This window comes from Amblyomma mixtum, chromosome 3 (assembly GCF_055824585.1).
Source record: "Amblyomma mixtum isolate Tamu chromosome 3, ASM5582458v1, whole genome shotgun sequence".
Lineage (NCBI taxonomy): Eukaryota > Metazoa > Arthropoda > Arachnida > Ixodida > Ixodidae > Amblyomma > Amblyomma mixtum.
The window spans coordinates 276,808,226-276,831,621 of NC_143014.1; the positions used below are offsets into that span (position 1 = coordinate 276,808,226).

General features: G+C 43.8%; 3 protein-coding genes and 1 pseudogene across 4 annotated transcripts in view; 1 reads left to right on the forward strand and 3 right to left on the reverse strand.

Moving 5' to 3' along the window:
• Positions 1-23,396, forward strand: part of Ccn (cellular communication network factor protein Ccn) — a 396,915-nt gene that overhangs the window by 83,144 nt on the left and 290,375 nt on the right. The gene's annotated exons all lie outside the window — the stretch shown is intronic.
• Positions 415-3,659, reverse strand: LOC149354975 (BEN domain-containing protein 5-like; annotated as a pseudogene). The gene is made up of 3 exons (XR_016291414.1): positions 3,510-3,659; positions 1,890-2,111; positions 415-554 (listed from the first exon to the last, which is right to left on the reverse strand). The product of XR_016291414.1 is annotated as a BEN domain-containing protein 5-like (transcript).
• Positions 3,877-8,541, reverse strand: LOC149354976 (uncharacterized). The gene is made up of 8 exons (XM_089583584.1): positions 5,882-8,541; positions 5,747-5,794; positions 5,297-5,344; positions 5,127-5,171; positions 4,957-5,001; positions 4,787-4,831; positions 4,614-4,661; positions 3,877-4,216 (listed from the first exon to the last, which is right to left on the reverse strand). Exons 1-8 carry the CDS (start codon positions 5,892-5,894, stop codon positions 4,140-4,142), a joined length of 369 nt encoding a protein of 122 aa, XP_089439710.1. The 5' UTR covers positions 5,895-8,541; the 3' UTR covers positions 3,877-4,139.
• On the reverse strand, positions 8,533-13,079 carry LOC149354977 (uncharacterized). Its single transcript, XM_089576048.1, has 3 exons — positions 12,707-13,079; positions 10,784-10,872; positions 8,533-8,841 (listed from the first exon to the last, which is right to left on the reverse strand). Exons 1-3 carry the CDS (start codon positions 13,017-13,019, stop codon positions 8,533-8,535), a joined length of 711 nt encoding a protein of 236 aa, XP_089432174.1. The 5' UTR covers positions 13,020-13,079.

A 23,396-nucleotide genomic window follows, 5' to 3' on the forward strand; every position in this document is an offset into this window, starting at 1 on the left:
CAATCCGTAAATTGGGACCCTGCTGGTGTCGGGCCTGCTGGTGTTGGGCCTATTGGTGTTGGGTGTATTGCTGTCGGGCCTATTGGTGTTGGACCTAATGGTGTCGGCCTACTGGAATCGGCCTACTGGTATTGGCCTGGTGGTGTCGGCCTACTGGTATTGGCCTGCTTTTGTGCATGCCTGAAGGCCTGTTGGCCCGTGAGCATGAAGCTCACGCAGACACATGACCATGGCACCTTCACATTGTTTCAACACACAATCCTGCTGGTATCTTTGGACAAGCTTAAAACGATTATCTGAATACTTGAAAAGGAGAACTTGGATAAACTGGAAAATTATTTCTGCATGCTGCAAATAAATGGTGCAATAACTTTTTTAGCAAAATGTGTGTCTCTAGATAACAGTCACAAAAAATTTCACAGAACACCTTTATTATGTTGCGCACTATTTGCGCTGTACATCACCCAGTTTCTGAGCAAGATGCTTGCGCACCGCTTTCAGCCGTTTTGCAGACTCCTCTGGGCTTGTGTCCCCCATGTAGAGGCGGAACAAAGCTGCAGAAAGAATAAATATTAAGGGCAATGTATGGATTGAGGGGCATTACACAAAAATTTCCACAAGCAACTCTCAAAAGAAGAAGTAAAGCAAAGAAGCCCAATGCAGTCAAGGACTGCAGTTTCAAAAGTTGCATATAGTGCATTATATATAGACAAATGAAAAATTGCTTTGTGACTAAGGGCCAGCCCAATCTGGAACACAATAGCCACTGGTGGTTCATACAAGTGCACTGTAGCACTTTGCCTTTGGCAACATACATTTTACACAATAAACTGACAAAATAGTGGCAGCATAAAAGCACCATCATGTTACTCTGCAAGGTAGAAACTTTTTTCTGAGATGATTCGACGCGGTCAAGAGCTTTTAGGTAGTCAGTGCAGACTGCGACATATTCATGAGAAGGACTAGCTGTAGTTGCTTAGTGGTTAGGATTTCAGATACCGAGCCTGAGTATTCAGGCTCGAACCCAGTCGCGGCCACCCAATTTCGATGAAGGCAAAATGCAAAAGGCGTCCATGTGCTGGACGATGTCAGTAAAGGTTTAACACTTCTGGTGATGTAAAATTATTCCAGAACACTCTACTACAGCATCCCTCATAGGCTGAGTAACCTTGGGACGTTAAATTCCACACACCACAACAAATTTATGAGAAGCCTTCTTAAAATATATGAAATCAATCTCAAACTGCTCAGCTAAATCCAGCTAGGCCAACTTCAATTTCTCCTCCGTATCTCTGTAAGCTCTGCCACGGACAGACATTTAACGCTTCAATAATAACTATGGGCAGAATACAATGAATTCTTAGTTAAGAGCAGAAGAACAAGTTTAAGTAATACAGCTTGCTGCAGAACCAGCTTCATTAACTGCAGTGGTATAGCGCAGTGTTCTGCATTGAAAAAAATGCACACATGATAACTTTAAAAGTGAGTGAGCTGCCATTAATTACAGGACACAGCTCTGGATCTGTGAACTATAAGCAGTGTTGTCCGGTGGTGAAAATTCCTTGAACAATGGGTCTGTCATGACTTCCTAAATTTGTTTAATTCCAGTTTTATTAACATACTTTGCACGTACACGATGATGCAAATGATGATGCATTTAATGTGACCAGTTCCAGCAAACAGCTTCCTGCTTGTCTAGTGTTTGTAAATAACCTGTGGACAAGTTGTATCCTGAAGTGCAGTCACTGAAACATTTTTCCTTCTGTACCAAAACTCACAGCCCACAAGGTATGATGAGAAGTTTAGGTTCCAAATTATTGTTATGTCGCCATTTACTAACTGAGCAACGCTAGACATAAAGCAAAAGAGTCACCAAAGGGTCAACACACCTTTCAGAGAAGTCAGCTTCTGCGGCGTCAATGCAGGCTTTGGCTCTGTCTTGCCCAGAGACAGGCTCTGTTTGAAAGCGTTCCAGTCACACTCCTGTTTTTTAACTCTTCTGTGCTCCAGTACACCTGAGCCGCCATCCGGCAGAACATCGAGTCGGATGGCGCCTGGAAGAGCCTAGTCCACACCTGTGGCTCCACCCAGGCACCGCTTCCAGCATAGACCTGCAAAATATGTGCACACAGCTGTTAATACTTTCCTGCGGCCTATTTTTTTCAGACCTCTTTCTGCGCTCTGAGGCTATAAGTACCTTGACAGAGGAGCTTTCAGTAGCACCATCAAGCATTACATAGTACTCTAGCACATGATGGCGACTTAAGGTCACTTGACAATGACGCAAAACAAAAACTGTCACGCTATTTAGCACTTTTTGTATAGTCCCCTCAAAGCCAATATGAATGGCTGGGCAACTGTTTTCTCCTGAGTCTCATGGTATGGAGCACAAAAAATGCAGAAGTCATGAATATCACAATAGTATCCATATGAAAGCAGTTCTACCACACCTTATGAGTTTTTAGAGTGTTGCATTGTCACTTTTTTCAAGCGTCACATTAGTGTATTGCCCACATAAGACTTCAAACTCCAATAACAACAGCAACGCGTAATATGACAAAACATTGCTCCAAATTCCATACTCCACAAAAGCTTGAGCTGTCAATCAGAAAAAGCTACTACGGGTTCTTTACAAAAATAGTGTTCCAGTTTAGACATGAATGCAAAAGCGACTGCCTAAATTTGTCTTTGAGCAATATAGTTAAGGAGAAAGTGGATTCTACATCTGGCCCCAAAATATTCAAAGCTAATACACCACTGATGATAACATGGGCTTATGCAACTTGTTCAATACATTGGACATTGTTAGCAGTTTAAGCATGATCAGTGCACCTGTGTTGCGAACAGGCTTACCAGCTGCACAACTAAAGTGCCTGACAGCAGGTTAGAAATGCAGGAGAGGCTTTTGTAAATTTACTGCTCACATGAAACAGCAGTTCAGTATGACAAATTAACTCTCCTTGCAAGCACCCAATTAGCAGCTTGAAGTCTTCTGCCACATCGAAAAGCAGCAATTAATATGCTTGTGCTACAGGTTATTCCCTTAGAGGTGCTATCTTCCTGACCTATGCAATCTTAAAACTAAACAAAAAATTAAGCAGACTCAAAATGTTATTGAGTAGGCTTAATTTAACATAGGGTCGGATATACGGCACTCTCTTGGGGCAGCAGTCACATTTTAGCCATGTATTTCTTCGCCTTTTGTTAAAAAAAATGGTGTTCTGCATGTTTTCCTTAAATGAAATTTACCAATGCCCCACCACCTCCCTCCATAAATGCTCCCCTGAGGCTCATTTAAAATGAATACTGTAGCTGTCTGCCTATCTGTTCACATCTATCTATAATAATTCAAAAAGCCTACTTTAGACCATAAGAAATTTGTCGTCCCATTTAAGCTGACAAGATATTTTATATTTTAAAGCACAGTCCTTACAGTAAAACTGGGAGCCATGGAACACCATCTCCACCAGATGTTTACATGCTTGCTTGTAAAAAAGAAAGGTGATTACTTTTCCATCATCCCTGGTAGAGCCCACTTGTATGTCAGCTTCAGTGACAGGGCAGTGGCCATAGCCTCCTTCTCCTGCACAAAGACAAAAATTGACTTTTTGTTTTGGACACCAAAAAAAGTATAAAATGTGCATGCACAGGGATGATCAAACCATAAAATGATCAATTAACATAGCTTCTTATATACTTAACTTTTTCATGGGGGCTGGAATATTCAAACACTGCATGTGGTACCTCTACTCCGAAACTGATATAAAAAAAAGCAGTGCTCGTCGTGGCTTGTACCACAGGTACACAAGTAAAAAGTAGTTGTAGAGGCGTTGCTCTTCAGTTAAAGCTTGCACTAAGGTGTGCAGATAATCTAGACAGTTGCGTGGCTATATGAGGCAAAACAACCATGGAAAGTCATTCGAGGAAATGGTAATCTTCTGAAAGCGTTCCATTTATTCTCACTCTAAAGGAGTTATAGCATTTTTTCGCACTGTATGGAGAATGCAATGGTGCTAAATAACTGAGAAATACCAAAATTATTTGACACTCATTAGCTTTTAAGCATTAAGCAAACTCTCCCAGGCAAGTCAGCTTCAGCTTATAAACACTATATTTTGAAGTGGATCAAAATTGTCAAATCACCAAACCAACAATCGAGTAATCTTACCACGTAGACCTGGGCTCTCCAGGGGACCAGCACTTGTCGAGGCTTGTCCTGCGGATGGAGTGAGTAAAAAGGAGTTCCAGATGTGTTATTCTTCCACTATTACCTGCAATAAGGCACGCAGGCACTCCAGACTGTTGCATGGCTAATGCAGGCAAAGAAGCCGTGCAAAGCCTTGGCAGTAAGACGAACAGGTAGTCTTCAGAAAGTGCTTTCATGTATTGTTGCTTTCAAATAATTAATCATGGCATTCTTTTCGTACTGCATGGGCCGTGCAATGGTGCTAAGTAATTCTCAGCAACATCAAATTGGTCTGATGCTCATTGGCTTTCAAGCATTAAGCAAACTTTCCCAGGCGAGTCGGCTTCAGGTTATGAACACTATATTGTGAAGCAGATCAAAATTTTCAGATCACCAAACCGACACGGGAGTACAATGAGGATCTTACCAAGCAGACCTGGGCTCTCCAGGGAAGAAGTGCTCGTCAAGGCTTGTCCTGCAGGTACAGCAAGTAATAAGTTAGCCAACTACCGAGGCTTTTTTCTCCCAACATACGACTACGATCAAAAACAGCGCTAAATTGTCAGATCACTAAACCCAAAACATGAAAGAGTATCTTACCAAGCAGACCTGGGCTCTGGGAAGCAGTGCTCGTTGAAGCTTGTCCTGTAGGTGCAGCAAGTAATAAGTTAGCCAACTACCGAGGCTTTTTTCTCCCAACATACGACTACGATCCAAAACAGCGCTAAACTGTCAGATCACTAAACCCAAAACATGAAAGAGTATCTTACCAAGCAGACCTGGGCTCTGGGAAGCAGTGCTCGTTGAAGCTTGTCCTGTAGGTGCAGCAAGTAATAAGTTAGCCAACTACCAAGGCTTTTTTCTCCCAACATACGACTACGATCCAAAACAGCGCTAAACTGTCAGATCACTAAACCCAAAACATGAAAGAGTATCTTACCAAGCAGACCTGGGCTCTGGGAAGCAGTGCTCGTTGAAGCTTGTCCTGTAGGTGCAGCAAGTAATAAGTTAGCCAACTACCGAGGCTTTTTTCTCCCAACATACGACTACGATCCAAAACAGCACTAAACTGTCAGATCACTAAACCCAAAACATGAAAGTGTATCTTACCAAGCAGACCTGGGCTCTCCAGGGAAGCAGTGCTCGCCGAGGCTTGTCCTGTAGGAACAGCAAGTTATAAGGAGCTGCAGAGGAACTTCTCTTCCATAATTATTTGCAGTAAGGCATGCCAGTACTTCCGACTGTTGCACGGCCACATCAGACAAAGCAGCCATGCAAAGTCTCGCCAGTGAAAGGTATACTTACGTCACCACTTTCATTTTAGCCTCACTTTCAAGGAGTTAAGCATAGCATCTGTGTCAGTCTACATGGTAATGCAACGGTGCTCTATCATTCTGATAACTCTCAAATTGACCCGGTTCAACTAAACAGTGTTCTCTCCCTAGGTTCAAGAAGTTTACAGATTCTGCTTACAAACACACGTCCTGAAATGTCATGAAACTGTTACCAGCAAACCCCATGTCAACAAACCAATACGTGTTTAGAATGTATACACCTTACCATGCTGAACTTGGCACTGTGGGGATGCAACGCTCGCCGAGGCTTGTCCTGCAGATATTACAAGTAAAGAGCTTCAGAGGCATTCAAATCAGTTTAGAAAAGTAAAAGAATGCAAGTGGACAAATAATTACTTACCATTCTTCTCCATACTATCTAGTGCGGGCTGATACACAATATTCAGTGGAAGATCAGAGGCAGCTGCATATATCAGCCTCACTTCTGAAAAAGAAAAATAAATTTAAAAGTAATCCCTTCTTTCCCCCTTACATATCATAGCACATAAGAGTGAATAATTCGGTTTTTAAGTACATAAGTTTAGTTGCCTAAAACACTTCTGTTAATTCATTACTCCAGCTTCCTATACCTGAGGATATTAGTGCCAATCAGGTATCACATAAATTCATCAAACACAGGCCAGTGAGCTGGCACTTAATGATTTTGCTCACAGCGCAACTTAATACCGAGAAAAGATTACTGATAGCATTACCTTGTTATTTGGAAAGCCCATACAATTACTTCCAATGTCATAATTGAGTAAACATTGCCGTATCGAACAATAAATTTTCTCTGAAGTAGAGTTTAGAGAAAAGGTAAAAATTTATTGTCCCCTATGGCAATGTTCACCAGTGCCACGACACTGGAAGAAATTGTATCGGCTTTACAAACAGCAATGCAACGCTACCGATAATCTTTGCTAGGTTTCTTCATACAACTCTTTTTTTTACCTGTATACAAGAGTTTACTTCCACGTTATCCAGCTTGTCGCCTTCCACCATGCTATCCAAATCTCTGCTATAGTTGCAAGCAGTACCTGCGTGTCATGAAACTGAACTCCTGATGTTGGATACTGTTTGCAAACGAAATCTGCCTTGCCTACTCTGCAACACTGAGGCCGCAGGAGGGATAATTCCATGGTTCACAGGCTGCAGTACTGGTACATACTTTAGCAGAAAAGTTGCGATCTGGGTCAGCTGGTGCACTGTATTGAACAAATAACCCAGGCAAACGCTGAAGGACAAGGAAGGGACGAGGCGCACACTGCAACTGGAACTAACAACAGTGTTCTAATGAAGCACATCCATCTCCCAAGAAAACTTGCTGCACAGTTGTTAGTTTCAGTCGCAGTGTGCACCTTGTCTCTTCCCTGTCCTTCGTCCTGTGGCTGGGTTATTTGTTCAATACAATGCTAACCTTCCTGCTTCAGTCTGGCAACTTCTATGACATACTCAGGCTTCCTGTTTATGATCAAAAGCCTAGCTATGTGCATGGAAAAATCAGACCTTTTTCACTGATTTCTAATCAGCTCAGTCCTGTGACAGCCGCAGCTAGCCTATTTTAGAACATTTCTTTTGGTGCCGGCACTGCATGGTTGTGGGCACACTGCATCTTCCAAATAACAGCACTATAGAATGCTTACACCTTGTTTATTCTACTGCACTGCAGTTATAATGCATGAACGAGGAACAATATTCAGCACTTATACATGTTAGTTTCATTTTTTTTTGTAGTCTTCCTAAATTAGAAGCAAGGAAATATCTATGAGGAATATGTTAAAGGGACGCAAAACAAAAATTTAAGTTCACCTGTATCAGTACGGTAGCGTGTTCAAAACAAACTGAAAACAAAGCTTTCATAAGCTAGAACCTAGAAACGAAATACAGGTGTAGCCATCACTGGCCGTTCTCATGAATGAAGCATGTGTATCAACATCAATTTTATTGCGCGCATCTCAGAGGATATGCTAGACCATCATTAACTTCAAAACGGTGGCAACCTGTCCTTTTCAGCAAAGACTTCAAAAGTTTGAATCAGCCAGTGGAAAGATTTCCAATCTGATTTTACCAGCAATAATTATGTCCTTTGCTGCCAAATTAACAACAACATACCAGTGAAGAGGCTAAGATTCAATTTTCACTGAAAACAATGCAATTGTTCTTTATACCCAATGGAAATCTGGTACTCAGCACGAAGGGCTACATAAAACACTAGATCATTTCTGTAATGCAGCTCATCAGCTTATAATGGCCTAAATAGAAGCGAAACATGCTCTTTCTTCTGAGCTCCCAACAAAAATACTGCAGATTACTATTTCATAATGCACTAAGATTTCACTTGGCCACTTAGCAATGCGCGTCCACCATCAACTAGCCTCCTTTCCAACTTTTGTTGACATAAGCAGTGCCGAACTGTGTGCTGGCATGCCATTAATGTGCGCTACCAAAGTCATGCATATGCCACCCTGTTTTTTTAATGTGCAGTGAAAATGAAAGCTAAGAAATTAAGGAAGCTTCCGCTAGCTAAGATATTGAATGAATGAATATGCAGAGCATGCACTGATATATATTCTGAACGCGATGAGCACATGCAGAAACAAAAATTTCCGATAAATGAAAAAACCTGGCCTGCCTCAAAAAAGAAAAAAAGATTTTAAATTCTTTTTTAATGCTTAATGATCTCCCATTGAGTTAAAAGGCACATGATACACCGAGGGTTCTTTGCACAGACCAGCTGCCTATCCTCTTCCTGTCTTTTTGGAAACTTATAGCCAGCGAGTTAACTGGAAATTTGAGGAAGCAATCACGACAGCAACAAGCATCCCTCCACACAGCTATGATGGATTTCAGAAGTTTAGAAGTACCTGTTCCCCACCATCTTCACAACACATTTACAAGTGTGTGTCTGTGTGGGGGAAACAAAAAAATTGTTTCACACTACACATGATTCTGTAGATGGATCTGAAAGTATGCTCTGCATCAAGACATAACAGCTCCAAAGAAGCTAACTTTTCAAGAGGATTTACCACCATCGAAGAGCTTGGAAGTAAGGCTGCGCTGCAGTTCCATATTCAGAATACGGAGCTGTCCAACTTCGTCCTTAAGAGCTTCAAATTCAGCTGTAGCTGGCTGGTCACCCCTTGTTTGCTTCAACGCAGCCAGTTCAATCTCCAAGGCCTCTGTTTTGCGCTTCAGCTCGTTGTGCAATCCAACAGGAACCATGTCGACGGCTCCATCCACCACTGCCTCCTCAATCAACTGCAGCTCCTGTTGGCGCTGCACATCAAGCCGTAGCTTTTTTGCTGACTTTGTCACCTGCAACTGAATAGGCGCAATTAAAATTTCCTACTGAACTGTTGAACACACCAAAATATGCAATCCATCAGGATTAATCCTGACAGCAGCACGCCACAGCATAATGGGGAAAGTTGTGCAATGCACTAGTACAGGGGGGAGGAGGAGGGGGGGGGAACTGTAGGTCGCGAGCTACATGTGGCTCTTCACAGGTCCAAGTGCAGGTCGCAATTCTCCTATATCTGCAACTTGCAACTTCCGACGCAAGAGCTCAACTTCAAAAATTCTTTTCTCCCTTTAAACACAAATTACCTCGATTAAAATGTAAGAAATGAAAGGCAATAAATTGTTCTATGTAACCTGTCATTGTTTGTATTTTTACTTGGATCACCTCAGGGTGAAATTAACCAGTGTTTTTGGCTCAAAATGCACTTTTTTGCAACCTTAGTATTTTTCTTACTTCAATGTACACAGTTTCATCACCTGTAACATTGGTTATAAGTTCTAGACATCTAGAGAAGCCAAACGGCTATTTCTGAATATGCGAGAGCAAGTTGGTATAAAAAAACAGCAGAAATGGTGCATTTTCATATTGTCTTTAATTAAAAAAAAAGATTTGAGCCGTAAAAACCTATACGCTCTGATTTATGTCGAAAGCCAGAATCTGCGCAAATGTCACTGAAAAAATTGTGGAGTGTTTTCTAAAAATTTGTTTTTTATTAATCTTTTCTCTTAATTGGTTTGTTCACAGAAGGTTGTGGCCAAGTACTACACCAGGGTGGCCAAATCCTGCTCTGGTGAGGAAGTGCGTTGTCGGTTCTGGTCACCGAGATCAGGCCGCACTTCAGGCCTGGTTATGCAGTTCCATCGACAGGCAGAGTATTTTTTTTGTGGGGGGAGACATGGGAGAGGCCTTTGCTCTGCAGTGGGCGTAGGCAGGCTGATGATGATGATTAATCTTTTCTAAATGTTATTATTTTCCAAATGTTAATATTATAGTAGAATACAACTTAAAAAAACAGCAGTTGCTAACACTGGACCGCAGTCGCCGCTTTCCAATTGGAACAGAAACAAAATCAGCCTGACTTTTGTAAACGGAACAGTAAACGAAATCAGCTTGAATGTTTGATTTTATCAAACAATCCCCATATCAAAATTCAAAAGCTCATAATTTTTTTTCTTGCAATAAGCTTGTTTATAGGTAACAAGGTATGTTTAAGCAACGGACTACTTTTTCGTCGTGGAGGAATTCTTGCGCGGAGGCTAAATATATGGGCGGAGCTTCACTGCAGACTTAAGTTGTATCCGACTATAAGTCTTTTTATTAAAGCCTTCTCTAAATGTTCAAGCTGCACTGACCTCACAAATAAATTTTTTCAACGAGAATGTTTCAGGCTTTGATTAGGCACATTGGCATAACTTGCCATGAATATTTTTGAACAAACTGTAGATGGCTGTGTGCAACGTCTGGGGTGTTTGGCATGGAATGACCCAGTAGAACTGTGTTTGGTCACTCAGAGTCAACCCCTAAGAAGGCTGCTAGCCTGGTGCACAAAGGTCAGCTGACCTTGCAAGCTGATCCAAGTTGAGCCAGGAATCACGTGGAAGAGTGTGTGGGGAAAGGAGCATACTAAATGTCAGCACGGCATCCTAGTAGGCAGTGTATTTAATGTGGAGCAGTCCCTGAATATAGATTAGCTGTCCGTTCATCTTCGTGTGTACACCTTCTTCCCATGTCCATATTTTTTAGCACTGCTTTCAATAAATGTAACTCACCTGCCCGACAACCTACTTAGGATCAAATATTTTACAGCTTGAAATAGAAGTGGATATCTGGAGGCAATGATCTGTCTTCAAGGCCAGTCACAAGCCCCACCTTGTGAGCTGTTCATCAAGTAGACACACTTTTACAGTGCAAAACTGCACATTTGAAAGTAATATTACCAGCCTTTAAAAGCTATGACTTTACCTTTCCTTTTGTCCTTTTCTTCCCTTCGGGTGGTATAAGAGGTCTTCGGTGTCGTTTTTCATTGTAGATGTCCATTTCCTCCTTTGATTCTGCACAGCACATAGAAAGTTAGAAGCAATGTGCATTGATAAAAGGTTAAGAATGTATCATGGAGCTGCACCGCATATTATTTTGAATTTTTCCAATCTGATATGCACACAACCTTTACAAAATGTTCAATTTTTTTGTATTGTAATGGAACAAACCTGCATCCGCGAATTCTGTGTACAAGTTCCTCTCCGTCTACTGCAATCATACTGTATGCAGCTTACCAGATGATGATGATTGCAGATCTTACTGGTTTAAAGGCAGCTTTGTCCAAAGAGCACCATGGCACAAGGAATTTTCGTCTACTCAAGGTGAAATTAGAGACGCATTTTTCGAGCATTTTACCGCACATATGCCAAACACCAGGCCAAGGGAAACCTTGCACACACTGCATCATCTCTGAGTACCTGGGGGCACTGTATGGGGATTGAACCCAACACCGCTTGCACGCAAGGTGGATACTCAAACCAAGAGGGCACAGCTGCGGTACTTCACGCTGCATGCATATGTCCTTTGTTGAGCAAGAATTAGTTGAAGACACATTAATTAACGTCTTAAGCAGTAAAAGCTTGATTACAATTTCTAAGCACATACACACTTCATTTTAGTGTTTGAGGTTGAGCACATATCCCCTCCTTTTGTCCTGCCTTGAGGGCAAGAACTCTGTATGGTAATAAATTATAAAACACTAAAAACAGAGAAACACATGCTCGGCTGAGCCACTATAGCAACATGTACCCCACAGCGTTCTGCCTCAAGGAGGGCATCCCTGCTGAAAAAAACTTCTATGATGCAATAACCTCATAGAGGCTTCATCATAGAATATCATGCAATCTGAATGATATATCATACAATTTGTATGATATTCTATGACATCTCTATGATGACTATGATTTATAGAAATGTATGACATTTCTATGATAATTTTCTATGATTTGTATGATAAGTCTATGATATTTGTATGATAAACTGTATGAGTTTATTGCAACATAGAACTTTTTTCAGCAGGGATGGCAGTTAAAACTATTACCATTATTTATAAAATATACCTTAATTTAATATATATATGTGTATACATACATACTACATAAAACTTTGTATGCTGATTTCACATTTGGATTTTACGCTCCGCTAGCTGCAACAGTTACTGAGTCATTAAAACTAATACCCTCATATAGTCCTCCCCGGGACATCAATAGTTAAGAAGGAAGTATACAAGTGTATAATTAGTAGTACACAAAGCCTTGTTGTGTGCAATAAAGCCATTTTTTTCTTATACATGAAGCCCAATACTCACTGAAATAAAATTAAAAACACGAGCAGAAACCCGCGAAATACACGAGGCACCGCGACCCGCGAAACCGGCGGCACCGGCACCGGGAGGCACCGGCGGGGTAATGTTAGACAACTACGCATGAGAAAACAAGTCATTTTATGAACTTCGCAACCTTTCGTTATAATTATTCGCTAGAAGACAGGTGAAGATACGAGAATTACAAAAAAAAAGAGAAATCGAAACTTTAGAGCACATGTTTTCCATTCGCCGCTTCCCGCGACCTCAACTTGCGCGCTTTGCGTGGTTTACTTGTCATGCCTCAAAATATTTTCACGAGCCCTTGACGAAGCGACAAATATCTATAATATAGCCAATGGATCCCCGAAAGTGCTCCATTTTGAGCTCTCAAGACGGTTGTGTCGTTGCGTAGAGCAGCGCGCGCACAGGTGCGGAAGTCATGCATACTTAGGGCACGCGCTTGTATATACACCTTCCTAATACCGCAAAAAGTTGTTCAGCCGCAGAAAAAAAATACAATGGATGACCTTTTGGCGACTTACCTGTCATGTGTATGATTCTGGCATCGTAGTAACCGCCAGCGGTGAAGTCGTCGCCGCACCAGTAGACGCTGTAGTTTTTTCCCGGATCGAAATCCGCGACGTTCTTTGGTTCAAATGACTGAACTTTAGTGTGTTCAACAACAGCAGTTGTATGATCACACACGTACTCACAGTAGACGAACATTTCGGGAACAATTAAAACGAACCGCAAATGCGCACTAAGTTTGCAACGCGACGCGCCTTGATTTGGCAATGGACGCATCTCAACTACGCGGACAAAACTATAAGGCGTGCATAGGCTTTCATGCATCATGCGCAGCAAAATATAGTGCCACCTGTAAGCGATCGTACGACGCAATTTCTCATCGGCGCCTACTCCCGTCGAGACGGCGGCAGTCGTCCCCTCGACTCAAGAGGCTCACGTGAATCTGTCTCGGTTAGCCGGTCGGTCCAGAGTGCACACCGCATCGCCTGCCTCGAGTGGCGCTCACGTGAATGTGGCTCGGTGCGTTGGTCGGTCCGGAGTGCATACCGCATCTCCTGGCTATCCTCTTCCATTTCCTTCGAATCGAATCGAGCCGCGATTCTTTTCTGTGCACAGAAAATTACCTATGACACGGAAGGAGACCATCCGAAGCAAAGCATGCTGACTGAATAACCGTACGGGTTGTCTTCATGGCATACAGTGTCAATATTTTGCTGCGCATACAAATTTACCTGTTTGCACGTTGCTATTGGCTACATGGCGTGTTCACCCAACAAGTTTCCTGCTTGCGATTCAAGCCACTTATTGGTGTTGGCTTACTGGCGTCTTTGACCAACAGCTGTACCAGTCAGGATTTTCTTTCCAATTCAAGCCACTCTGTTGGTGTTGGCATAATTTCGCGTTCCGCCAACACGGCCCAATAAGGAATCTGTTGGTGTTGGCTTACTGGCTTGTTTGACAAACAGAGTGCCAATAGCAATTCCTGTTTGCCATTCAAGGGCCAACAAGGAGAGACTGTTGGATTTTTTGATAGGGAAGCGCCAAGTATTGGTTTCATACGCAGTTAGAGTAACCCCTTTTGTGCATTGCAGCCACTCACACGGCAGTGGTGTGTTCTTACACGTGGAACTGTTAATTTCCGATGAAGTTTTTGGGACAAAAACTCTTACTTATTTTTTTATTAAAAACTTCAGTTCTTTAAAGAATGACTAGGTACTCGGCATAAGCCACCGCTCTTTTATTGTGACAGAACATCTTCCTCGAATGCGAGGTCAAAGCTCACATCTTGGTGCCATCAAGAGCCCAGCCGCTATTTAATGTGCACTGTGATATGACAGCCAGGTGTTCAGTTTTCATAGCAAGGGAACGATAGGAAAAGGTGACAGCATGCCTATCTCAAAATCGAACAGTGGAAGGCAGGGATCACAAGGAGGCTTATGCGTCTAGAGTGGCAGTAAATTTCAGCTGACGCCCGTTTTGTACTCCCTTTAGTGGAAGGACTTTAATATCTTGCCTCGTGTATGGGCAACTATGCAAAAAAAGAGGTGGCAGTCCTCTTAAGCATCGACAGCGACACCCTATGGATGCAATCATGGCATCCACACGCAGCTACGCGTTGACATTCAGCATTAAAGTTCACTGTTTACATCATCCATGCACCTGAATGAAGCAGTATTAGCGCTAGTAAAAACCGAAATTTAGAGCTGAAGAAGTTTTTAGTTTGCTAGAACTTTTCACCAATGCGTTTGAACCTCGTTATAAAAAAATTAAAGGAACCCCGCGATTTCTTCATTATAGCCGTTACTCCGCTATAGTGCTAAGTGGCCTTGGTTCCAACTGTCGCATGCCAAAGGACTTACCTGCCACTGTATACCGAGGACAACATAGCCGCCGTTAGGCTTGCCACCAGTGGGTTCCGTGAGAGGCTTCAACACGTGCACCACGCGGCCACCAAGTTGCCGAATGTACACCCGGCGTCAAAAGTTAATGGTGCACGCGAGTTGCTAAAAACGTAAGTTTTGCGGAAACCACTTGATGTACCATAAAATGAAAATCTGCAACGTGTTCTTTAGCGCTGGAACTCTGTAGAGCCCCTGATATTTTCAGGCTATTTGCCCTAACAGCAAGGAAATAAAGTTTTTCACTGAGATGTCTGCACCACAAACTTTTTACGCCGGGTGTAGATACAATACCTACACCAATAGAAAATTCCAGCTTTGCCAACGCCTGTCCGCATCTTCCGCAGCCCCAGGAAGCGAAATAGGAAGAGAAAAAAAATTGACAGACGCTAAAATGTTCCAGTTCGATGAACGGAGTAAACAGAATGATGATTTTCTATTTGATGCTTGTCCAGTTTAGGCTTTTCGCATTGCCTAAAAGCTGCACCAGATAATTTTGTTTTATACTGGCTGAATTTTATGGCTTGCTAATGATTTCATGCTGTACATTTGCTACGTTATACACATTTCGCCTTACTCCGTGCTTCGCGTTGGATCAGCCGACGACGTGCGCTGATTGATGTGATCGGATGACGCGCGCTTGCTTTCGGCGCCGCTTCCCCCCCCCCCCCCCCCCCTCTCTCTCTCAGCCACACCGCTGGAATGGGGATGTCGCTGCAAGCGCCTCTCTACGCTTTTTGGCTCTCCGACTCCGCCGATGCAGATTTTCCCTCTCGCCTCCCGGTTCTCGCGCTCGGCTCGCTGCATGCGTTAGGGGGCCTCACTCGGTGGAGTCACACGCCGGCATTTTCACTTAAAGGCACTCATGCTTTTTACGCTGCATAACAGGAAACGTAGGAGATGGCCCAAGAGTGATTTCGATCACCCTGGGTTCCTTAACGTAAACTCACACCGCACAGCACAAAGGCAACTTTGCATTTCTCCTCCATCGAATCGCGGCCTCCGCGGCAAGAATTCAATCCTGCATCCTCGGGAGAACCAGAGAAGTGAAGAGCTCTCGTAGAGAACAGAGTGTACCGAAGATATCGGAGAACAGGGCAACTGCAATGTGCCACATCAAATTGCAGCCACGACTACTACGCATAAGCAGGAGGCTTTCGACTTGACAGCTATCGCTCTAACGGGTCACATTCGAAACCAAACAGCAGTCTTTCACCATGGCGTGGCAGGTTTCCCAAATAAGGCTTTGATGCGCACAACTCAGTGCTTCTAATTTTAAATGCAAACAATATAGCATTGTTTATCAGCAGTCACATTGTTCACTTGCTCATCTTGCAGAATGAGGGCTATTTACATGCATCGCTGTTGTGTACAAGCATTCGTTTCGCTTCAAATATATCTTTGCAACGTTTTCATTCAGCCTCACTAACAAAGTTACGTTTTTTTGCAATTTATTTCGGCGGCTGATAGAAGAAGCTGTTGCGCAAGTCTGGCGCTGTACGACCGTTTGGCAATCTCGTGTCCGAGGCAAGGTTGGTTGGTTTATGGTTTATGGGGTTTAACGTCCCAAAGCGACTAAGGCTATGAGAGACGCCGTAGTGGAGGGCTCCGGAAATTTCGACCACCTGGGGTTCTTTAACGTGCACTGACATCGCACAGTACACGGGCCTCTAGAATTTCTCCTCCAAAGAAATTCTAGCCGCCGCGGCCGGGATCGAACCCGCGTCTTTCGGGCCAGCAGCCGAGCACCATAGCTACTGAGCCACCGCGGCGGCTCCCGAGGCAAGGGCGTTTCGGCAAGCAGCAACTTACTTTTTTTTTCCGTACGCCGGCAAATAGTTTCGAGTTTTGGCGAAATTAACTCCCGCTTGTGTTCTATTATTAACCATTCTCACTCAGATCTCTTGCTTTCGACCATAACGAGGTGAAGCTCCAAACAAGGTTCCTTTTCCTAACATCTCCTATCAACACTAGCCATGTGAAAAAAAATTTGTCTTGAGCATTATGCACATTTTTGGGTTATTTGTGACCTGACGTTCGGCACGCGTTGCTTTTTCAGTGCTGTCTTGGTACACGCAAACGTGATGCAGGTTTTCGTAAATGCGAGGAAAGCAAACCGGAATGTTTCTTTTCAAAAACGCGGTTTGAAATCCTCTTACAGCAGAAGCTTTCAAAGTTACTCACTTGATCTGTAGCCTAGCAATAACCGCCTTTTATCAACCGCAGCGGTTGCCTAGTCATCAGTAAAGAAAAAAGCGGTTGCCTAGTCATTTCAGCATCCTCCTCGCATGCGGGAGGTGCGGGGTTCGATCCCCAGTGCCACCAGGTACCAACCGGTGATACAATGGGTGCAAGCTCTCCCCTGGTATGGTGCTCGGCTTATTTAGGGTGAAATGCTTGGGAAATGGATCATTGACCCCACTTTGAGTAGCAGAAAATACCTTCCGCTATGGCGCTCTGTAGCCGCAGATGCCCTAGAGCCATAAAAATAGATCATCATCATCATCATCATCATCATCATCATCATCATCATCATCATCATCAGCCTTTTATCAGAGTCGCTGTGGCGAGAGAAGAGCGACATATAAGGAAGAAGCGCTCTTGCAGCATGAATCCTGTTCTGATGTCTTGATTCTTCCATTTTGCCTTATCTTATTTTTTGTGTCTAACTTTGCGCCTGAGTGCTAACGTTCTGTTTTAACGCTTAAATGATTCAGCATCGGGCACAGCCAAGAGCCAGAGATAAGTTTTTGAAATTGCTTCAACATGTTACGTACCGCAGCCACTCTTTAATGCAAGGATGGTCTTTAGCACCAACACGGTAAACAAATTAAATTCTAATGACCTCTCTGGTACAGGCCATCTACAAAAACACGACGCCGGAGTCTTTCCCTTTTGACATTATCTACGACGAAGGAATTCAACCTTCAAGGTTGAAATTTGAAGTTTTCGCGTTTTCGCCGAAGTGAAGTTGGCGCTGGACATGCAAGTACGCCCCACACTACCAGGCGAGCCAATAAGAACTCAGGTTTCCAGGTGTCCAAATGCATCTGTAATCAGCGGGCTGCACGACAGAAAAGGTTTATGGTGGTTTAACATCCCAAAGAGACTCAGGCTATGAGGGACGTCGTAGTGGAGAGCTCCGGATATATCGACCACCGGTTTTCTTTAACGTGCACTGACATCTCACAGTACATGGGCCTCTAGAACTTCGCCTTCATAGAAATTCAGCCACCACGAACGGGGTCGAACCCGCGTCTTTCAGGTAAGGAGCTGAGCGCTATAACCACTGAGCTACCGCGGCGGCGCGCACAACACAGAAATGTATTTTTTTTGTCATTTTTGTGCACGAAACAAAAATTACAACTCTTACAGATGGAAAATGGCACGGCTACGTCAAAATTTTATGAATTTATGTCCCATGTCTTTTGCTACTTCCTGAATGTTATGAAGCATGTCATTATTATTAACGATCCACGACTCACAGGTTGCCATGACTAACCGCATATTAGTGCAGTGCTTTCCTGAAGAACTTCCGCAGAAAAACAATGACCGTCCCGTCCCCGCAAACATGCTGATATGCAGGGCACGCCAGTTAACTTAAGCCAAGGGCTCATAATAATGGCCCACGTTGCAGGAATGAAGCATTGGGGATTGTCCCCTACAGCAAACGGGATATGCATTAATACGCATCAACTAAAACATTTCACTGGATGATGCGAGCGCGTGTCTGAAGCACTGTTATGTCAGGTTGCATAGAAATTACGAATTGTGTTTGACCTCCTGACACCACACATGTGCTATGGGGACGCTGTAGTGGAGGGCTCCAGATTTATCTGGACCACCTGGGGTTCTTTAACGTACGCTGACATCGCGCAGCAAACGGGCGTTTTTGTATTTCGCCTCCACCGAAATGAGGCCGCTGCGGCTGGGATCGAACCCGCGGCCTTCGGAACAGCAGCCGGACGTCAAAGGCACTGCGCTCCTGCGACCGGTTTCGCGTATACATTACATGGTTGTCTTTTCCTTCATAGTAATTAAAAAAAATTCATATAATTTACCTCAAATCCTCTCGGCAAAGTGGGCGAAACACAATCACCAGACGTCGGCAGAGAGTCAACTAGGGGTTTTGCGGCATAAAATAAAGCTGTGCGTACCGCAATTATAGGAATACTAATTCTTCTCTGATCACCCGTCGCGGTGGCTCAGTGGTTACGGCGCTCGGTACTGACCCGAAAGACGCGGGTTCGATCCTGGCCGCGGCGGCCGAATTTCGATGGAGGCGAAATTATACAGGCCCGTGTACTGTGCGATGTCAGTGCACGTTAAAGAACTCCAGGTGGTCGAAATTTCCGCAGGCCCTTCACTACGGCGTCCCTCATAGCCTGAGTCGCTTTGGGACGTTGAACCCCAATAAACCAATCTTCTCTGATCGTTAATTTTTTTTTCGTGTTGTGTCTATATCACTTTAAACGTCCCGTCAACGAATAATAACGGTCGCTCTTATGTGCTGATTACACCCGTGGCTGCACGCATATACGCTCGCCATGCCAGAGGCCAAGATAGGAGCGCTGATAGATTCAAGGCTCTATAAACAACGCACCTTTTCACCGGCTATTCCTGTTTGGAGTGCTTTTTACGAAGCGCGGAAAGCACCTTCAGGGCCGAATTTTAAAACGCTCCCTACGCAACACCATTTCCTTACCTTACCAAAGGAGGCCTTTATGCTGCCTAAACGTAAGGCGCCCTTCGAGGGCCACCCCGAATTCTGAAAGCTCCCTTCCCACTCCCTCACGTAAGGAGCACTAAGGGGCACCCATAACCCTTCTGCTGTCGAGGGTATATGCTATAAATATGAAGAATATGCCAACATTTCACAAAAATAACTAACTGCGTTTAAGAACCTACATTTATATTGATATATCCGGGCACAATGCGGATTCTATTGCTCACGTTCTCGCTGAAAGTTTTGAAAAATGTTGCACGCGGTGGAGAAACAGGCTCCTCTGGCAACAAGGGCAACAAGTACTCGCTGTGTGCGCCGAGTGCGGTCGGAAGTCGTGGTGCCGTGCTCGGCCGAGCGTACTTCACCTAAGACGTCAAAGAACTCCTTATCGAGCTTGTAAGGAAATATAGAAATGCAGTGGAATGCAAGAAGACTGATGCCGTCTCGCTCAACGCGAAATCAAGAGCGCGGTAGCGCTTATGCACGGACTACAACGGTATGCTCAACGTTCGCCCACGAGAAGTCGGGAGAGCTGAAGTAATAAAAAGGAGAACGCGAGGCAAACAAGAGAAGTGACGCGACGGGTAAGTCTCTGTTTCTTCTTCAACATTCCGTTCTGCCATGTTGCGGTGGCCGGCGCCGACCTCGCTGCTTGAAGTCGAAGGAGCGTTTTAGAATTCGGGCCTCAGAGTCAAATGCCATTGCAAAAGTCACGCCATTTGTTGATTTTCTTTTTCCGGGCGCTTTTTATCTTATCAATTCAAGTTTCCCAACTTCGCCAATGGTTTAAAAGTTGCTTACTTCTGCGTAGGAATTGCAGAGTACGTAGCACACTACCCTTGCATACTTTATATCTCCGACAGTGATCAATATTGTTTGACTTTCACTTGCCCAACACGCAGCAGTTTCTTTATTTTTTAACAGCTGCCGAAATTCCGTGCTCCTAATAAAATCTTTTCACTCTCTGTCTTGCAAGTTTCCATTATTTTTCACCGAACAATCAATGCATTAAAAATAAATTTGCAGCCGAGTCCACTGGTTAATCGTCAGTAATGTTTGAAACAGATGAAAGTAAAATGGAAAAGAACAACTTGAACCCTGGTTCATGCTACCTGATACGCAGTGATTATCTAATAATGCAACTAATTGGGCTTGATGGTTTGCGATGGTTTTGCAGTGAGCGTTGTGTTCACAAACAACAAAAAATCCTTCGTCGTGTCTTTTTTGAAGCGAAACCGTCACTCTGCTAGGTATAGCCGAGTACCGACGCGTGTGAGCAACATGACTTTCGGGAGAGCTGCATAGTGAGCAAACCGCCCACCGTGGCAGGTGGCGGTTAAATTAATGGTTGGTAGCTAGGGAAGAGCAACCCGGGTCGCACAAGCCCCACTGCTGGGAGCACCTGCCATCGCAGGGCAGTGGCGCATCGTTTAACCGCTGCACCACTGCGCCAGGAGTGGTATGAGGACTCCTAGCGGTCAATTTATGTAGGATGACCATCGCTAGTAAACACAGCGCACAGTACTATCAGCAACGAATGAAACGCGAACAAGAAAACGTAGGTGGCAACACAATAACACCAAAGTATTAGCTCCTGGATTTGAAATACTAGCGAGGTTGAATAACACTTCTAGAGAAGAGTCTTCGCGCCTTCTAAAATAAAACAGTAGAAACTAGTATTCAGCTTCCCCTGGCTAAGAGCTGCGCATTTTGCAGTCCGTGGTTCAGTTTTCTTGTTCACGTTTCATTTCTTGCTGATGGTACATAATTCCATGACTATATTGGTCTGCTCCTGATCTACGCCGGTGCTTCAAACCTTCATTGGTGATGCTTCATCAACAGTCAGTCAAAGCAGCAATTTATTTAAAAACCGAAATCACACGTGTCCTAGTGCTGCGCCCTTTTAGAAAGAAAACACTCTGTCGTATGCTTTTCTCTTCTTACCATAAGCACGCAAAAGAACGGTGGGGCTTAATCGCATCCCTATAAACATTTTTATTTTGCGAAATTAATTTAAGCAAGAATACACATAGGAAGACTTAGAAGCTCGACGGACACAGCGTTATCCATTAAAATGTCCGGTGTGCGCTTGTTTTGTTTTATTTTTAACTGTAGTGAATATTTGTTTCGTTAATGGGTATACTACTGCGCTTAAAGGCTAAGAGCGAGACGACTGCGCCGCCGTGCTGCTGTTAAACGATAAGCTGGGACGGCGCTATGCACCGCAGCGATGAGAGAGCATGCTCGTCTTGGTCTTAAGCCGAATGAGATCTCGAAAGGAATTTTCTGAGACACATGTCAGTCTAAGCCTGGATTAACGTTTAATCCGAGGCGTCTTGTTCCCCTAGTGTGAACGTTCTTAACAGGTACGGCAGCCTCATTAGACGCTGATGAGCCACTGCTGACTTTATAAATGAACACGTTAGCAGCTGCAATTTTAGTCGTGAGCTTACAGTCTTCTAAGCAATCTTCTTCTAGAAATATATAAGCATTTAAGTTTTTGAGATCAGTGTTGTCACGTCACTCCTGAAGTCTGTAGTCTTCAAGCGTGGCGTGACACCACTTCAGGTTTCGAATGTGCTCGTAAATAGCTCATAAGCAAACAATATATAGTGGCACATGCTAGGCAGGAATCGTTTTGCCACAAACGTCGCGTGGCAAGGTGTCCTTGCTGATTCCATTTGCGGTAAACATGTTTCGGTAAGCCAGGAGTACACTCGAGTGAACTCTGATCAACCACTCCAGCCACTTTTATTCCAGGGTGAACTTGTGCCTCCTTCAAATAAGAGTTTACGCAGATACAAACTGGTGTGATACTTTGCTATTAGCGATATGTGGATCACAACACCCGCGTTTGGGAACGGGTTCTGGTAAACGCGGTATTTTGGCGATTTTCGAAAGTGGCATATGCAAGTAGATATCGAGGTGTGGTTTGGATTCTGTTTATAGATGCACCGTCTAGTGGTTTTCGACGTTTTCCGGTGGATGTAGCTTCTAAAATCATATTCCCATGACCTCTTATCAGACGATGATGTTTCCATTACCCGGGAAGTGCTCTTTCCAGCAGACGTTCGTGCATCATCGCACGCACACACTTTCTATTGCGTGCAAACTAAGCCCATATAATCTGATAATCATCCTTGGATGGAAGAGTCCGACTTTGAGGGAGTTCCCCACAGGTCAGAAGATAAATGTTTACCACAAATGGCGCTTTATCTTTCGGCGCATGCATTTTCCTCATCCTTTTATGGAATGTTTGACCTTTCTTTCTAGCTTACGGCAACGCTGGCTATTTTGACCGGTGTAGAATATGACAAACCAATTGTCGCACTAATAGAGTGGAGATAAAGTGGAAAGGCATAAGGATAAGACAGTATGTTTATTTGCAGTTAGTAAAGTTAGCATTGAAATAATTAATTAGCAGGAAAGAAGGGGAAGGACCCAAAATATTGTTGTTAGGTTCATGTCGTGGCCCCTACAATGTTGTGAACTCTTCTGTGAGGGCTGTGCCGAGCTGACTGAAAGCAACTTTCGTCTTTGTCTGCTTCAGAAATATGGTGTGCATCGCGATATCAGCTCATATGCCTTTATTTCTTACAGTACCCTCAAAGCTTAGAAGGCATTTTATAGAGGTATGTATGCGAAGAGCGAAAGAAGAAAGAACATAAGCGTCATATAACATTTGAAAAAGAAGATGCACAGGAAATTATTTCACTGAGCACGTTGAGGGTCAAGGAAATATTTAGTGATGGCTGTCTTGAAAGATGAGGTGTCCTTGACGCAAACACTACAAGGAAGAAGCCACATACACTCTTCGCTTAGCCGGTACAAAAAGCCTTTGCGTCTTTTCTATTCGTTATCGCCTACTGCGGCGACTGACAGATTTCGATAACAGCGAGGGCGTGGCGTAGCTTGAGTAAACGAAGATCATAACTAAGTAAAAACTGGTAGAAGTGCAAAGGGAGTGCGCTATAGGACAGCTTACTCTTTTTTTACGGCCGTATGGGCACATGTGCCCGCATGGCCTCATACCACCTCCCATATCAACTGCACTTGCTCCCCTATGCCCCATAAGAAGTG

Bases quoted from the DNA above. Each gene is read 5' to 3' on its own strand.
- LOC149354976 (XM_089583584.1), bottom strand. The intron at 5,172-5,296 runs GTAAGATACACT...CTGCACCTACAG, and splicing joins GGAGAGCCCAGGTCTGCTTG to GACAAGCTTCAACGAGCACT. The intron at 4,832-4,956 runs GTAAGATACTCT...CTGCACCTACAG, and splicing joins CCAGAGCCCAGGTCTGCTTG to GACAAGCTTCAACGAGCACT.
- LOC149354977 (XM_089576048.1), bottom strand. From the start codon at position 13,019: ATGATGCATGAAAGCCTATGCACGCCTTATAGTTTTGTCCGCGTAGTT. The intron at 10,873-12,706 runs GTAAGTCGCCAA...TGTGCTGTGCAG, and splicing joins CAGAATCATACACATGACAG to AATCAAAGGAGGAAATGGAC. The intron at 8,842-10,783 runs GTAAAGTCATAG...GCGCCTATTCAG, and splicing joins AGAAAAGGACAAAAGGAAAG to TTGCAGGTGACAAAGTCAGC.